The sequence below is a fragment of the Oryctolagus cuniculus genome, chromosome 13 (assembly GCF_051225735.1).
Source record: "Oryctolagus cuniculus isolate XC-2025 breed Fujian yellow rabbit chromosome 13, ASM5122573v1, whole genome shotgun sequence".
NCBI lineage: Eukaryota > Metazoa > Chordata > Mammalia > Lagomorpha > Leporidae > Oryctolagus > Oryctolagus cuniculus.
The window spans coordinates 13,839,313-13,857,604 of record NC_142879.1 but is presented as its reverse complement, the minus strand read 5'-3'; the positions used below and the strand labels follow the sequence as shown (position 1 = coordinate 13,857,604).

The following is an 18,292-nucleotide window of genomic DNA, read 5'->3' as shown; positions in this document are numbered from 1 at the left end:
AAAGGAGCAGCAGGGACTTGAACTAGTTCTCTGATATGGGACACTAGCATTTCAGGCAGCAGCTTAACCTGCTGTGCCACAGTGCTGGCCCCAGATAGCATATTTTAAGAAGGAACAAGATGAGGTTGAAGACGGAGCCTGTAGTGGCAGACAATCCCTACCAACTTGCAAAGAAAACATGAGTTATGTTTGTGCCATGAGTAGGAAAGAATGCTGATTAACAGAAGAAATAATTGTCAAGAACACAGACATCTCAGTTGGTACAGCTTATACAATTCTGACTGAAAACTTCTGCTTGAAAAGTACCCAAACAGTTGTACTCTGATCAGCTGCAGACAACACCAGAGCTTTCGGTGGAAATTTAAAACATGTTGGTTCTATTTCCTGAAGCCTTCCTCCTAAGAATTGAAACAATAGAACAAACATGTTTTTTCCCCATACAGTCCCGAAAACAGCAAGATCAAAGTGGTGGCTACTAAAAGGTAGTAGTGGTCCAGCTAAAGCCAAAGGCAGACCCATAAAGAGTAACTAATGGTCATGATGGAGTTTCCTGGGGATGGTCTATACATTGTACTTGCTGACTTTGTTGAAGGCTAAAGCACAATAACATCCACCAATTAGGAGCGTCTTTTGGGAAGGTTGGCAAAAGCTGTAGCAGAAATGCCTAGCAAATTTTCACCAGAGTCTTCCCTCTCCTGCTCTTTCCTCCCATTTAACACAAGCAGGGTTGCAGGAGTTTGGCTGGGAAGTCATTAGGTATCCACCTTATAGTCCCCCTTTTCTCATTCTGACTTCTTTTAGTTTCCTAATTTAAAAAAATCTTTCAAGGGCACCCATTTCTTTCAGTTGACAATGTGAAAAAGAATGCATTGACATAGTTAACTTTCTAGGACCTTCGCTTCTTTAAGGGTGGACTAAACTGCTGGTGCCATTGCTTACACTATTGTCTTGATCTTGATGGAGATTATGCAGAGAAGTAAAGTTTTTATTTTTAATGTTTATCTTGTAATTCCATTTTCCATGAACTTTTTTCAAGTTGACTCTTAAGTGTCAAAGAAAGAAAAGGTGGCAGAGGAGAGAGAAGTAGCTTCTTTCTATTAAATATAATCCAAGGCTTTGTGGGTTACATCACGTGCATGACATGGGCCAAGTCATTTGTCTCCTCCAATCAGCTGGAGAGCTGTATTTGGATACCACTGGGTAAAAGTAACGTTCCAATCCTAGCACATGGCTCTTTCCCTTCCCATTTGTTAGTCACTATGCAAATTACTGTGTAACAGTATTCTACAGATAATAGTCTTTTCTCCTCCAATTTATATGTTTTAAAAGGTAAATTAAGTATGAATGTTGATGTTTTTGCCATTACTAATTACAGACCACCTAGCAAGCTTCTTTGTGTAGTACCTTATATGTTACCAAGCCTTCTCTAATGTAATGGCAGTATTACTTGTTAGCATTTAAATATAATGGAAAATGCTGTTGGTGCTTCCTTTCTAGAAAGTCTGTTTACAGAAATTAGGTTTCCTGTCATCTTTTTATGTTTCTTTGTTTGATGTTCTACTGAAATGATTTTGGTTTTGATTACTTTCTGTTGCCTTCTCACTGTTCCATGGAGCAAAATATGTGGTTCGTTTTCTCTTGTGTCAGAATTCTCTCATGAAGTTATTCTTTTCTGTTGTTTTATGTTTATGCCTGATTATTCTTTGTCTCCACCAGATCACATTTATTTACCTACTTTTTCTATCAGCAAAAAGCACAGTAACAACTAGGTTAGAGATGAATATTGCTCAGATGCATAAATCCTTCTGTGTAGGCAGTGTGATCACCTTAATGTTAATACTCAGTTCTATACAGTTAATTCTTAAGTACTTATCAAATGAAAAATTGTCTAGTTGAGATTTTAGCTGTGTGCTGTATATCTCCACGTGCTCCTCAAACACTTTGCCTTTCTCCATGCTGTAGTAGATGTTGTTGATGCCCAGCCCAGACCACTGTACTGACTGGTGCCCTTTTCATTGAATTGCCCTTGGCTAAATGGAAGTGCTTAACTGGGAAGAACACTGTGTTCATTCCCCTTCTCCCTCCATCTCTTCCACCAAGGAAGACCATGGCCAATGGTATGAGCATTAACTGGCTGGCCTTCTTGCCTCATGTGGGGATCAGCTCTGTAGTACAGTTCATGCTTTCCCATGAAATTAGGTTTTTGCTAATCTCCAGTTGCAATCATGTGCTTGCTTGGCTTTCTTCCCCTGCCCTGTCCTATTCCTTTACTACCGTTTTCCTGGACAATATCCTCCAACAAATTAGTTGAAAAAGAATCTGTCTCAGGTGTTGCTTAGAATATGACTTAAGACATGCCAAAATTTATTTTTATCATTTTTTTCACTAGGTTTTCTTAATATATTTCCAGTCTCCAATAAATGATATATATCATCATCTGATCATTAATCCAGAAATCTTGAAGTCCATTGTTTTGAATCCTTCTTTGTCCATTATATCTGTATTTCTCAAATCAAGACTTCTGGAGTATAAAAAACTTCAAATCATTATTAATCAAGCTTAGTTTCTTTCCTTAAAGGAAAATTCTGATGCATCAGGAGTTTGTCTTCTGTTATTAGTGATTCTTTGTAAACAAGCTGTTAATCATTTGAAGGTTAGTTCAAAGCCCTACTGTGGTTTGTGTAATCACAAATGGATGAATAGCCAATTTGAGTTTTCTCTTTACTCCAAGTCTTGAAAGAGTAGAATAAATTGCTCAAAGCTTAACGAGTACAGTTCGTCCAGCTTAATTCAGCTTGCTAATAAGTACATTATATGTAATTCTTGAGAAAACATAGATAGACTTTAGTCTCATCCATTTTTCCTTGCTTTGAAATTTTCTATCCCCTCCCTACCACTCCCTCAATCTGAAGAAGTGCTTGTTTATAGCATAGGAAGTCTGAACTTTTCAGTTGGAAATATAGCTTTAAATTTGAAGAGTATTTTTCTCTACATAACTAACAACCTTTAGAACGCTAATTGATAATAATTAGCACAGAAGCTATAGTAGAGAGTTTCCAGTGGAGGAATATTTGTACTCATCTGCAATCCTATTATTATGTGTTCACTGGTTCTGTGTCTTACACTTTCTCTGTAACAGTCCGTGTGCCTCTTTAAGGAGCATGGTTTTCCCTGACTGAACTTTTATTGATGCCCTGAAAATTGTTATTTCTGTCTAGGGTGAGCCCATCACTTTCTGTGAGGAGAGTTTTGTGAAGCACCGTTCAAGTGTGATGAAACAGTTCTTGGAAACTGCAGTGAACCTCCAACTTTTTAAGCAGGTGAGAGCGGACCTCCACATTTTTTCCTGTAACAGAACTTTGTCATAGCACGCATTTCTATCACTGTAAAACTGTGTCTAAGCTCTTACTATGATCTTACCTAGAGTTTCAGGAATTTTTCTTTGTTTTACAACTCTATAGCTACTATAGAAATAGTATGCAATAATGTTATTATAAAACATGAATAAATAATGTGAAATATAAAATAATTATAATATATTATTATATAATCATTCCTCATTAAAAGTTGTTAAACTTAAGATCTCACTGAGGAAATTCTCACTGAGCATTCACAAGAAAAAAAAGGCAACGTTACTAGTTTTATATAGGGCATCTTAGAAACAGTTGTTTTGTAACAGTGGATTGACATGGTAAACTCTTTTATTAGACAATCTCAGGGTTATCCTGCTTATAATATAATTTTTCAATGAATATTTAGCTTTTTAAGCTTTGTAAGATACTTTTTATAATCATCAATTCAAAATTCATAAAAAATTCATAATTATATTGTGTATCCTTATTTTTAGCTAAGAAAATGTAACTACCACTTCAAAAAGGCAGTAGCCTGACATCAGAATTCAGAAATTTTAGATGCACTGCAAATTTCATCCCACTGTATGACCATCAGAAGTGCCTTAAATTGGGTTGTCTTAGTATCTATTTACAAATTTACATTCAGTTTTTGACACTTGCTTTTCTTATTCCACATGAAAATTTTAAGCGCCATTAGCTATGAGAATTTAGCATTTAATGAAGACCTATATTATGTCATAAACTGTGCTTGGGGCCAAGATACAGACATGAATTTAAAAAGCTCAGTAATGCTTTTAAGAAGCTGGCAATCTAATAGAAATTTCTTTAGACTGTTAGAAGGAATGAAACCATATAACTTAAGGTAACCTTCAAATTAGGTCAGTAAAGAAATCAACATGGCAACAAATTAATGTTACTGTCTATATTCCAAAGAAGTTAAAAGATATGAAATTTGAAAATACTCACTGGGAACTTAGCTTTTAGTAAGTGGAGTTTTACCTTAAGGAAAGGCTTAGAGTCATCTTATCCCCAGAACCATGGGACATAGATTTCAGAATCAGAGATATCTTGTGAATTTTTCAACATCTGGGCCACTTTTGGAACTCCTGTCCTGAGGTCTCCAGCATAGATGGAATGACTTCTCAGGATTGCTAGGAGAATCACGTGATGGCACATTGTAAGTGCCCAAGTATAGCACAGTTCAGAACCATGCTAGTCACCCACTGCTTGTCTGCTGAGTGTAGTGTTAGTACATATTTTGTATTTTTATCTATCAAGAAGAGATTGTACCACCTCATTATCAGAGCTGAGCTGGGAAGAGCAAATTACACAGGACTGAAGGATTAAACCAGGAATGGGGGAGGAGGGGTAGAATATCTAACTTGTTACTTTGCTTTTTCAAGAAATTATTTAACTAAATTCTTACCATTTGATAAAATTAGTTAAACAGAGTAGATTTTTTTTTGCATGCTTACAAAGGCCTTAATTTTTTAGGAGTAATGCAGATTAGGTTAAAGCTTAATTTTATCATTTAACAGCAGTTTGTTCATAAGTACATGTTTCTTTTTCTTTAAAATAGAAATCCTACCAGCTACCTCACCAATCTGTGAAAAAGTTCATGTGAATTAACATGCATACACTCTCAGCATAGTGCCTGGCTCTCTGTAGACGCTCAGTAGTTTTTAGTTTCTGCCTCATTGTGAGAGAAATTACATTTAAAAGTAAAATATATGAGATTTAAAAAGTATAACTTGATTAAAAAGGAAAAGGCTGACTATAAAATATGGAAATGGTCTAACAAATGAGAACCCATTATATGGCCGACTTGGATGGCTTTACGTATACTAACAAACCTTCTTCTAAAACTCAGTATCAATTTATTACTTTAAGGAAAATGATACTTGAAGAGAGCCCTGAAAGGATTTAAAAGAGTCTTGTTGACAAAGTTTCACAAACTTCTAAAAAAGAATCAATTGCTAAATAAGTGTTAACAACAATGAGTCCTCAGAGGTGCTGCTGACATGGCTGAAAGAATATTGAAATATTCATTAGGTATCAGTGATTCTTATTTGTGACTATGATTGTCTAATCTATTTTAGTTCTAGAACTACTTAGGTTCTCTCCATACTTACCAGCACTTGTGTTTCAAAATCGACAGGACTTGGATCCAGGAGCACATGTATATTCTTAAAGAAAGAATAAAAGTGAGCTTTATTTCTGATATTATGATAAGGTAGGATTCAGAGATAATTGTGTTCTGAAACATTTTAAAATGCAGGATTTAAAAAACTTTCGTTTTGTACAGGTGTTTAGCCTAAGATAATGTACTCTGCATTAGAGTGCCTAGGTTTAATTCCCGGCTCTAGCTCCTGACTCTAGCTTCCTGCTAATGCACACCCTGGAAGGCAGCAGCTGATGAAAGGGGTTCTTGTGATGACTTTGCCCCTGCGCACACCTGGCCACTGTAGACATTTGGGGAGTGAACCATCATATGAGAGTGCTCTCTGCCTGTGTCTGTCTGTCTCTCCCTATTGAATAAATAATTTTTAAAAAATATTTCTTGGGGGGAGGGGCACAGAAGACAGTGGCCAGTAACTCACTTTCCAAGATGAAAAATGTAATATGAGACCTAAATCCCATGAATCTGGGAAGATTTAGTGTAAAAGTAAACAAAATAAAAAGATATACCTTCCTGTAACCTATTTCCTGGGAATCTATAAAGAAACTCTTAGCTCCAGTCCATTAATACTACATGGAAAGGAAGGAACAAAAGTCATTAAGAAGTAATCACATGCCAAACTCCGCAGTAACTTGAAACCTGGATTAATAATTTCTGACTTGGTCTGATAAAACTCAAGCCAAGTTGAAAGTAATCCTAAACTGCTCCTGCCGCCATACCCCAGGAAGAAGCAAGCTCATTTCTCCTAGAGCAGCCCACTTTCATCCAGACATCAAAGAATTCCAGCTAAAATTCCAAAGGGAAATCTCACTGTTAAAAGAGACAAAGAATGGCATTATGTAATGATTAAGGGATCAATATAACAGGAAGATGTGACTATAGTAAATGTACATGTACCAATGCTAGGGCACTGGGCTATTTTAAACAAAAGTTAGTGGATCTAAAGGGAGACATATGCTCCAATGAAATAATAATGGAGGATTTCACCACCACACTTTCATCAGTGGATAGACAAAAAAATCAACAAAGGAACAACAGAGCTAATCTACACTGTTGACCAAATGGATATAATTGATATAACAGGGCATTTCATCCCAAGGTACAAAATACACATTCCTTTCATCACTGCATGGAACATTCTCTAGGACAGATCATGTAGTAGACCATAAAACAAGTATCATCAGATTCAAGAAAAAACTTAAAATGTTCCATGTATCTTTTTGACCATGATGGAATTAAGCTATAAATTAACAAAATAAGAAATTGTAAAAAATATGCAAACACAAGGAGACTGAAAAACATGCTTCTGATTGAACAATGAATCATAGAACAAATCAAAAATAAAAATTAAATAAATTCCTAAAAACAAATGTAGATGACAACACAACATATCAAAACTTATGTGATACAGCAAAAGCAGTGTTAAGAGGAAAGTTTATAGTAATTAGTACCCACATTCAAGAAATTGGAAAGACATCAAATAAATGATCTAACAATGCATATCGAGGACCTAGAAAAACAAGAAAAAAAAAAAGCCAAAGTTAGTAGGAGGAAAGAAATAATACAATTTACATAAGAAATAAAATTGTCCAGAGCCGTGGCTCAATAGGCTAATCCTCCACCTGCGGCACTGGCACTCTGGGTTCTAGTCCCGGTCGGGGCGCCGGATTCTGTCCCGCTTGCCCCTCTTCCAGGCCAGCTCTCTGCTGTGGCCAGGGAGTGCAGTGGAGGATGGCCCAAGTGCTTGGGTCCTGCACCTGCGTGGGAGACCAGGAGAAGCACCTGGCTCCTGCCTTCGGATAGGCACGGTGTGCCAGCCGCAGCACGCCGGCCACAGCGCGCCGGCCGCTGCAGCCATTGGAGGGTGAACCAACAGCAAAGGAAGACCTTTCTCTCTGTCTCTCTCTCTCTCACTGTCCACTCTGCCTGTCAAAAAAAAAAAAAAATAAATGAATAAACAAAATTGAAATCAAGAAAACCATACAAAAGACCAGTGAAATGAAGAGCTGGCTTCTTGAAAAAAAAATTAAAAATTGATAAAACTATGATCCAACTAAAAATGGAGAAGACCAAAAATCAATAAAATCAGAGATGAAAAAAGATATTACAAAGGAATATCTCTATATATTGCTAAAGAAATAAAAATGTTACTACAGAAATAAAAAGAGTCATCAGATTTTACTACAAACAGCTAATTGCCAACAAATTGGAAAAACTAGAAGAAATGGATAGATTTCTACACATGTAGAACTTAACCAGATATGTGACACAGAAGACATAGAAAACCTAAAAAACCAGTAACCAAGACAAGGGTTGAATCAGTAGTAAAGACAATTCCAACAAAGATAACACCAGGGCTGGATAACTTCACTGCTGAATTCTACCAAAATTTTAAAGCAGAACTAATTCCAGTTCTTCTCAAACTATTCAAAACAATTGGAACAGAGGGAATCCTCCCAGAATCCTTCCATGAAGCCAGCGTCACCCCAATTCCTAAACCAGAAAAAGATACAAAGAAAGAGAACTCAAGACTAACATCTCTGATGAACACAGTTTCAAAAACTGCAACAAAATACTAATTGAATCCCAAAACACACCAAAAGGATCATCCACGCAGAACCAAGTAGGATTTGTTATCAGACTGCAGGGGTGGTTCAACATACACATATTAATAAACATCATATATCACATTAAAAAATTGAAGAACAAAAACCATATCAATTGCATATATGCAGAGAAAACATTTGATGAAATACAACATTTGTTCATGGTAAACTTTCAGCAAATTGGGTATAGCAGGAACATACTTCAACAAAATTAAAACAATATATGACAAGCCCACAGCCAACATCCTTTTGAACTTGGAAAAGCTGGAAGCATTTCCACAAAGATCTAGAACCAGACAAGGATGCCCACTCTCACTGTTACTATTCAATATAGTTCTGAAAATGTTAGCCAGAGACATTAAGTAAGAAAAAGAAATCAAGGCCGGCGCCGCGGCTCAATAGGCTAATCCTTTGCCTTGCGGCGCCGGCACACTGGGTTCTAGTCCCGGTCGGGGTGCCGGAGTCTGTCCCGGTTGCCCCTCTTCCAGGCCAGCTCTTTGCTGTGGCCAGGGAGTGCAGTGGAGGATGGCCCAAGTACTTGGGCCCTGCACCCCATGGGAGACCAGGATAAGTACCTTGCTCCTGCCATTGGATCAGCGCGGTGCACCGGCCGCAGCGCACCGGCTGCGGCGGCCATTGGAGGGTGAACCAACGGCAAAAGGAAGACGTTTCTCTCTGTCTCTCTTTCTCTCTCACTGTCCACTCTGCATGTCCAAAAAAAAAAAAAAAAAAAAAAAGAAAGAAAAAGAAATAAAAGGGATACTTGTGGGACTGGAGGAAATCAAACTACCCCTATTTGTAGATGACATGAAGATATATATAGGGGATCCAAAAGACTCCACTAAGAGACTATTGGAACTCATAAAAGAGTTTGGTAAAGTGGCAGCATATAAAATTAACATACAAATATTTGTAGCCTTTATATACACAGACAATGCCATGGCTGAGACAGAACTTCTAAGATCAATCTGATTCACAATACCATAAAACAGTTAAATACCTTGGAATCAATTTAACCAATGACATCAAAGACCTCTGCAATAAAATTTACAAAATATTAAAGAAAGGAATAGAAGACACCAAAGAATGGAAAAATCTTCCATGTTCATGGATTGGAAGAATCAATGTCATCAAAATGTCCATGCTACCAAAAGCAGTATACAGATTCAGTGTAATACCAGTGAAAATACCAAGGGCATTCTCCCCAGATCTAGAAAAATGGTGCTGAAATTCATATGGAAATACAGGAGACCTGCAATAGCTAAAATAATCTTAAACAACAAAAGCAAAGCCAGAGGCATCATAATAGCAGACCTCAAGACATACTATAAGGCATTTATAATCAAACATTCTGATACTGGTACAAAAACAGATGCTAGACCAATGGAACAGAATAGAAACACCAGAAACCAACCCATGCATCTGCAACCAACTTATCTTTGACAAGGGAGTTACAGTCAATCCCTGGAGCAAGGACAGTCTCTTCAACAAATAGCGCTGGGAAAACTGGATCTCAGCATACAGAAGTACCTTACAACTTAAACAAAAATCCACTCAAAATGGATCAAAGATCTAAATCTGTGACCTTATATCATCAAATTACTAGAGAACATTGGGGAAGCCATGCAAGACATTGGCATTGGCAAAGGCTTCTTGGAAAAGACCCCAGAGGCACAAGCAATCAAAGCCAAAATTGGCACATGGGACTACATCAAATTGGGAAGCTTCTGTAGTGCAGAAGAAACACTCAGCAAAGTGAAGAGGCAACCGACAGAATGGCTGAAGATATTTGCAAACTATGTGGCTGATAAAGGATTAATATGGAGAACCTATAAAGAGCTCAAGAAACTCAACAACAGTAAAACAAACAATCCAGTTAAGAAATGAGCAAAGGACTTGAACAGGCATTTTTTTAAAAGAGGAATTACAAATGGTCTAGAGACACATGAAAATAATGCTCAGGATCACTAGCTATCAGGGAAATACAAATCAAAACCATATTGAGGTTTCACCTCACTCATGTTAAAATGGCTTTCATACAGAAATCAACAAACATCAAATGCTGGCAAGAACGTAGGAAAAAAGGTACCCTAATCCATTGCTGCTAGGAATGTAAACTGGTATAGCCACTGTGGAAGATAGTATGGAGATACTTCAGAAATCTGAATATAGACCTACCATATGATCCACCATTCCATTCCAGGGAATTTACCAAAGGGAAATAAAATCAGCATATGAAAGAGTGATATGTACTGCATGTTTATAGCAGCTCAGTTCACAAGAGCTAAGATATGGAATCAACTCATATCTGTCAACTGAAGACTGGATAAAGAAACTAGGGTATATATACACCATGGAATACTACACAGTGGATAAAAATGAAATCATGTTGCTTGCAACAAAATGGATGCAGCTGGAAAACAATATACTTAGTGAAATAAGCCAGTCCCAAAAAAGAAAATGGTACCCTAATATACTTTGGTGGGAAAATGAAAAACAGTATGGAGATTCCTCAGAAATCTGAAAATAGATCTATTGTATGACCCAGCCATCTCACTACTTGGAATTTACCCAAGGAAATGAAATCAGCTTGTGAAATTTATTTGTATTCTCATGTTTATAACAGCTCAATTCAAAATAGTTTAGATATAGAATCAACCTAAATGTCCATCAACTGATGATTGGATAATTAAAATATGGTATGTGTACACTATGTAATACTACTCAGCAATAAAAAGAATCAAATCCTGTATTTTGTAGCAAAATGGATGAAATTAGAGATCATTATGCTTAGTGAAATAAGCCAGTCCTAAAAAACACAAATATCATGTTTTCTCTGATTGGTGGTAACTAATATACAGAGTACAGAAGAAAATAATGTTTCTAAGTGAAATTGACATCTTGAGATTTGATTATTATTTATAGCCTTTGTCTATACTCCTGAGGATCATTTTCTACTTAAAGATTGTTAAATTCTCTCTTTAGTGTAATATTAAGCTTGTGATCATGAAATGAATTGAAAGTATTACATTGAAAAAATTAAAAGAAAAAGGAAGGAAGAGGCCTGTGGAAGGGAGCAGGGAGTATCACTATGTCCTTAAAACTGTGTATGAGAAATACTTGAAATCTGTTCCCTTTATATAAGTTAATTAATTAAAAACATTAAACACCAAAGAAACAAATCATGAATTAGAGCCAACAGAAACAAAGATAAAAATTGATTCACAGAGACTTGAAATATGGAATTCTAAAGAAATAGATTGTGGCCGGCGCCACAGCTCAATAGGCTAATCCTCCACCTGCGGTGGCGGCATCCCGGATTCTAGTCCTGGTCGGGGTGCCAGATTCTGTCCTGGTTGCTCTTCTTCCAGGCCAGCTCTCTGCTGTGGCCAGGGAGTGCAGTGGAGGATGGCCCAAGTGCTTGGGCTCTGCACCCGCATGGGAGACCAGGAGAAGCACCTGGCTCCTGGCTTTGGATCAGCACGGTGTGCCGGCCGCAGCGCCATTGGGGAGTGAACCAATGGAAAAGGAAGCCCTTTCTCTGTCTCTCTCACTGTCCACTCTGCCTGTCCAAAAAATATTAAAAATAAATAAATAGATTATAAAATACCCATGTTTAGTATGTTGAAAGAAAGAAGAAACAAGTTTTAGTGATGTTCAGGGTATAGCAGCTTTAAAGAATACAAAACCTGTTTTAAGAATCAAGCAATAAGCCTGAGTAAAGGAAGCATATCGACTACACATCATATCTAGGTAAAGGGAGATTTTCTGAGATGAAGGTGCATCTGAAAAAGATTATCTAGCATATGATATTGAGAGCCCAAGAAATAGAAATTTTAGGAGGTTAATAGACATGGAGTATAGAGTAATGATGCCAGACATCCCTGTAATCAGTTAATAGGTGAGAACAAAAAATGGAGCAGAGACAATAGCTAAAAAGATAGTGTCAGAGCTAATAAAATACACCATTTTACAAATTTAAGAAGTCCGATAGGGACCAGTGCTGTAGGTTGGGCATCCGCCTGTGGTGCCACCATCCCATATGGGCACCAGTTCAGGTCCTGGCTGCTCTACTCACAATCCAGCTCCTGATGATGGCCTGGAAAAGCAGTGGAGAATGGCCTAAGTGCTCCGGCCCCTTGCACCTTCATGGGAGACCCAGAGGAAGCTCCTGGCTGTTGGCTTCAGATTGCCCAGCTCTGGCTGTTGCGGCCATTTGGGGAGTGAACCAGCAAATGGGGGACCTCTTTCTCTGTCTCTCCTTCTCTAACTTACCTCTCAAGTAAATAAATAAATTAAAAAACAGTCCAGCATTCCCAAACTGAATAAATAAAAAGCTACATACACACACAGTTTATTCAGCTCTAAAACATTAATGAAAGAGGAAGTTTTTAAAATGATTACTTCAAAAAAGTAGTGTAGTAACATCTGACTTCACATCAGCAACTATGGATTGCAGAAGATACTGGCATGATGCCTTCAGTGTGCCTATGTCAACTAAAACTACTTTCAATTATAAGAGTGACATGAAGACATTTTCCCATAAAAATGAATTTGCTTCTTTTGTTAGTTTTATTGATGTATCTACTTGGGCAGGCCACCACACCCACTATTTAGTCAAATGCTAATTTAGGTTTTGCTGTGAAGGGATTCTACAGATATAATTAAAGCCTCTCATCATTTGGCTATAAATAAAGAAGATTGTCCTGGATTGGAAGTGGAGCAACTAGGACTTGAATTGGTGCTCATATGTGATGCCAGCATCACAGGTGACAGCTTTACCTGCTTTGCCACAATGCTGGCCCTGAAATTTTTTTCAAACATAAGATACAGGATGGAAGGTCTTAGATGCAAAGAAGGAGAAAGAGCCAAAGAAGCACTAAATATGTGAATGAAACAGTATTGACTGTATGCTTTGTGTAAGGTAGGAAGGTTCTGCCACATGTTCAAGAATCAAATGGTTCCAGTTCAAATTCCAAAAATATTCCTGTTTTAAATATGTCAAAAGGGAAACAATTTCCAGTTAATTTTATAAAGCTAGAATAATCTTGATTCCAAAGCCTAAGGCAGGATGAGAAGAGAACATTACAGGCCAGTCTTACTCATAAACCAACATGCAAAATTTTAAATAAATATTTGCAACCCATTATAGCAAAATATATAAAAGTTACTACTTCATGGGCAGGTTACATTTCTCAGAGAAAGGAAATAGCAAATGCTCGTAAAAATCTATTAATGTAATTAATTATTGTCACTGATTATAGAAGAAAAATCTTAATAGCCATTCATGACAAAAGTTAGATATACTTATTATCTCATGCAACTATTGTGTTATAGTAAGATTTAAAATCTATTCCTTGAGGGAGAAAGAAGAGTGGGAGGGAGAGAGGAGGAGAAGTGGAGAGGAGGAAGGGAATATCAGTATGTTCTTAGTAGCACTTTGAATCTGTTAAAAACTAAATAAAAATTAAAATTAACATTTTTAAAATAAAATCTGTTTAGCAATTTTAAATATATAATACCTTTTATTAATTATGCTTACCATACTATACAATAGATCCAGAAAACTGACTCTGACCGAAACTTTCTGCCCTTTGATCAACACCCATCCATCTAGATTCCCTCAGTTTGCTGATTCCCTTGACAGAACATCAGTTACCAGCTGTCCTTGTTTTATCATTATTATTTTAACTATGAATTATTTAAGTTGTTAATGTTTAACTTAAATATTGAACTTAAGTGTTGTGTGAATACATAGATATTTTTAGTGTTCTAGGTTAGCCAGTAAAAAGCTATTTTCATTGACAGTTGACTTCTTGTTTGGGCCTCAGTTTCTGCATCTGCAATGTGAGTGTGACTAAATGATCACTAAGTTTGAGTTGTCTTTGACTCTCACATTCCATGATACTGGAAATAAACAAAACTTAGTCGTGTGATAGTAGGTTCCATTTAGAAGAATTCCTCTCTAGATAATGGATTTGGAAGGAATCCCAGAAACAGATCCTTAAATCCACAACTCTGACATCACCATCATTTTTCAGCAAGAAGCTTTACAAAGACTTAAGCCACTATTGTCAGGTCTCTTACCTTTACCTCATACCACATTAACACAGTGTAGGAAACAATTTTCTTGTGTATATTGTTTGTCATTAAAGCCCGTAGAACTGAAGTTTCTTCTCACTTTACTATACATTTCCCATGGCTGAGTATCATGACTGAATTTAGCATGTTAATGCACGAGCCTAAATTAAAACTATACATCCGTGTGATTTTGGTGATTGTAAGCCCTCTTCACCAGAAACCTAGCTTTTTGTAAAGAAACTTGTGTTAGAGTGAACTCAGATTTTTTTGCCAAAATAGCTCTGCCTGTCCAAATTGTATCTTTATTGGGGTAGAAAATGGTAGGGAGATACAAATTGGGTAAATTTCTTCTAGTGTTCCTCCAATGTTTCCTGACTTCCATAAAGCAATCCAAATGTGCTTTTCTCAAACTTTTCCTTCCAAAAAAATGCTCCTCATGTTAGAAAAGAGCTTTTTTTAAAAAACAGTTTTGAAAATACATATTTTTCTTAAAGATTTATTTATTTTTATTTGAAAGTCAGAGTTACACAGAGAGAGGAGAGGCAGAGACAGCGAGAAAGAGGTCTTCCATCTGATGGTTCATTCCCCAATTGGCTGCAACAGCCAGACCTGGGCCAATCTGAAGCCAGGAGCCAGGAGCCAGAAGCCTCCTCCAGGTCTCCCACACGGCTACAGGGACCCAAGGACTTGGGCCATCTTCTGCTGATTTCCCAGGCCATAGCAGAGAGCTGGATCAGAAGTGGAGCAGCCGGGACTAGAACCAGAGCCCATATGGAATGCCGGCACTTCAGGCCAGGGCGTTAACCCACTGCGTCACAGTGCCGGCCCAGAAAAGAGCTTTTATAAAAGTATGGGGAGGCAGCTGTCGAAATCCACTGACCAGCACACTTTAAGAAGCTGTCTGCATCTTCCCAAACCATCCATGTACATTGTGCCTTCTGTACTGCAATAGAGCAGTGTTTATTTTAAAGTGAAGGCATTTTAAATGAATTACATTTTAAATTACCCTTCTCCCATCTTCATCTTTAAGTAAAATTAAGATTCCAATTGAGTTTACCATTTTCATGCTCTGGTTTTGGGTTTCTAGACACACAATTGTTTGTCACAGTGGTGCTTGTCGCTCTGTGAAGTCTTGGCTGGGATCCGGAAGGTGTGGTGGATATCTTGGTTCTGCTGCTTTTCTCTAAGTATCATGCCGTGTAAGGAGCCTGGTTTCTTTCTAGGCTTCTGATCCTTGCCCAGTTTCCTACATCTTGTAATATCCAATCCCTCTGAATAGTCCTTCAAATATCTCTCTCCCATGTAAGGCTTTGCATATGCTACCCCATATCCCAGTATGTGCTTTGTGTCATTCCTCCATAGCCTGTTCAGATGTCAACCTTTGTGCCCATTCTTCTATCCTTTCTATTCCCTTAGTTCTATGTTCATGCCATGAATTCTAACATTTACACTGTATAGTGCAGTTTATCTCTTTTTCATATCTCCCTTCACCTCCTGAAAGCCTTCCTTGATTGCCCTCTCCCTCACTAAGTCTTAACTCCTCTTTCTGTATTATGTTGGAGGCATTTTATGTGTTCATCCACTCCAGCAATTATGTATTATTTCTTTTGTGTCAGGTTCTACTACCTTGAGCAGTTGATATTTAACCCATATAATTTTTCTTAGAGTTAATATTTCTAGTGAAGGGAATAGGTTAACAGTAATGAATAAAGGGGCTGGAATTGTGACTTAGCATGTTAAGCTTCCACTTGCCATACTGGCATCCCAGGTGAGCATTGGCTCAAGTCCCAGCTACTGCTACACTTCCAATACAGCTCCTGGCTAGTGCAGCTGGGAAAGCAATAGACAATGAGCCATGTGCTTGTGCCCCTGCCACCCACATAGAAGACCTGGATGGAGTTCCAGTTTCCTGGCTTCAGCCTGGCCCAGCCTTGGCTATCGTAGCCGTTTGGGGAGTGAACAGTGAATGGAAGATGCCTCTCTCTCTCCCTCTCTTCTCTGTAACTCTGCCTTTCAAATAAATAAATTAATCTTTAAAAATAAATAAATAAGAAAAAATATCATCAAGTGAAAAGTTCAGAGGATATGAGATACTGTCAAGATGGCTAGTGTAGATTGAGTTATTAGAAAAGGAATTACTGAAAAAGTAATATTTAAGTCAAAGAAAGAGTCAGTTTTGAGATATGCAAATTCTCTTTTAGAATTGCTTTTTTTTGCATCTCATACATTTTGACATCTTGGATTGCCATTTTCATTTATGTCAGGGCATTTTCAGTTTCTCTCTTGATTTCTTCTTTGACTCCTTTGTTGTCCAGGAATGGTATTTATTTTATTCATATTTATGACTTTTCAAATTTTATTCCTCCTACTGATTTCTAGTTTTATTCTACTATAGTCAGAGAAATCATTTGATATGATTTCAGTATTCTAAAAATCTTTAAGACTTTGTGGCCCAGCATATGATTAGTGTACACTAGAGAACAATGTGTATTCTACTGCTTTAGTATGGAATGTTTTATATATGTCTTTTAGGTTCATTTGGTCTAAAGTATAGTCAAAGTCCAGTATTTCCTTATTGATTTTCTCTTTGAATGATCTATCCATTGTTGAAATGGAAGAATGAAGTGAAATACTTTTATAATTTTGTTGCCATTAATAACTTCTTTCTTGGCTGGCGCATAACTTCTTTCTTGGCTGGCGCCGCGGCTCAATAGGCTAATCCTCCACCTGCGGCGCCCACATACCGGGTTCTAGTCCTGGTCAGGACACCAGATTCTGTCCCGGTTGCTCCTCTTCCAGGCCAACTCTCTGCTGTGGCCTGGGAGTGCAGTGGAGGATGGCCCAAGTGCTTGGGTCCTGCACCTGCATGGGAGACCAGGAGAAGCACCTGGCTCCTGGTTTTGCATCCGCGCGGTGCACTGGCCACAGCGTGCTGGCTGCAGCAGCCAATGGGGGGGTGAACCAATGGAAAAAGAAGACCTTTCTCTCTGTCTCTCTCTCTCACTGTCCACTCTGCCTGTCAAACAAACAAACAAACAAAAAACACTTCTTTCTTTTCTATCTTATCTGTCAGTCAGTCAATATTTTCTTTATAGATTTAGGTGCTCTGTTAGTAGATGCACATATATTCACCATTGTTTTATCCTCTTGAAGAATCACCCCCTCTTATCATTTTATTGTGACCTTTGTATGTTCTTACAGTTTTTACTTGAAGTCTATTTTATTTGATGTTAAGTATAGCTACCCCTACTTTCTTTTTTCATTTACATGGAATAAGTGTTGTCTTTACTTTCAAGCCATGTGTCTTCTTAAAGTTGAAGTGAGTTAATTGTATACTGCTTATAGACAAGTCTTTTCTTTATTCATTTAGTCATTCTTTGTCCTTTAGTTGGAGAATGTAATTTATTTACATTTGAGAAATTAATAAATTATTCCTAGGTAAAGACTTACTCGTGCCATTTATTGTTTTCTGATGGTTTTTGTAGATCTTTTCCCTTTTTCTTTCTCCCTTTCAGTCTTCTATCATGATTTGATGATTCTGTAGTGGTATACTTTGACTTCTTTCTCTTTACATTGATTTTTTTCTAAAATAATCTAAGGGTTGATATTTAGACTAATTGTTAAGATGTCAGTTAAAACACCGGTGTCCTATGTTGGGATACCTGGGCTTGATACCCAACTCTGGCTGTGACTCAAGCTTCCTGCTAATGTGAACCCTGGAAGGCAGCAGTGATGGCTCAAGTGTTTAGGTCCCTGCTACTTGTGTGGGAATATATTAATTTCCTGGCTCCTGGCATCAGCCCGGTCAGTCCCATTCGCTGTGGGCATCTCTACTATCTGCCTGCCCCCTCTTATCTTTACCCTATTAAATTGAAAAATAAATTTAAAAAATCTTTAAGTATCTGACAAGATGCCACATCAACAATTAATAACTAGGCTGGAGTCTTAGAATGTGATGCAAAGTAGGCTGATGTTTAAAGACAGTGACACTTTGATTTCCTACTTTCTTATTTGGTTGATCTTTATTTCTCTCTGTTGTCCAATTGCTGTGATGAGGACATAAAGAACTATGT

General features: G+C 37.6%; 1 protein-coding gene across 18 annotated transcripts in view; it reads left to right on the top strand.

Moving 5' to 3' along the window:
* The window catches only part of DENND1B (DENN domain containing 1B), a 303,159-nt gene that overhangs the window by 221,824 nt on the left and 63,043 nt on the right, over positions 1-18,292 (top strand). For all 18 annotated transcript variants that reach the window (XM_070055062.2, XM_070055061.2, XM_051820442.3 and 15 more), the window contains one exon: positions 3,219-3,320. In XM_070055062.2, coding sequence (XP_069911163.2) covers positions 3,219-3,320 — 102 coding nt within the window. The remainder of the gene's footprint in view (positions 1-3,218; positions 3,321-18,292) is intronic.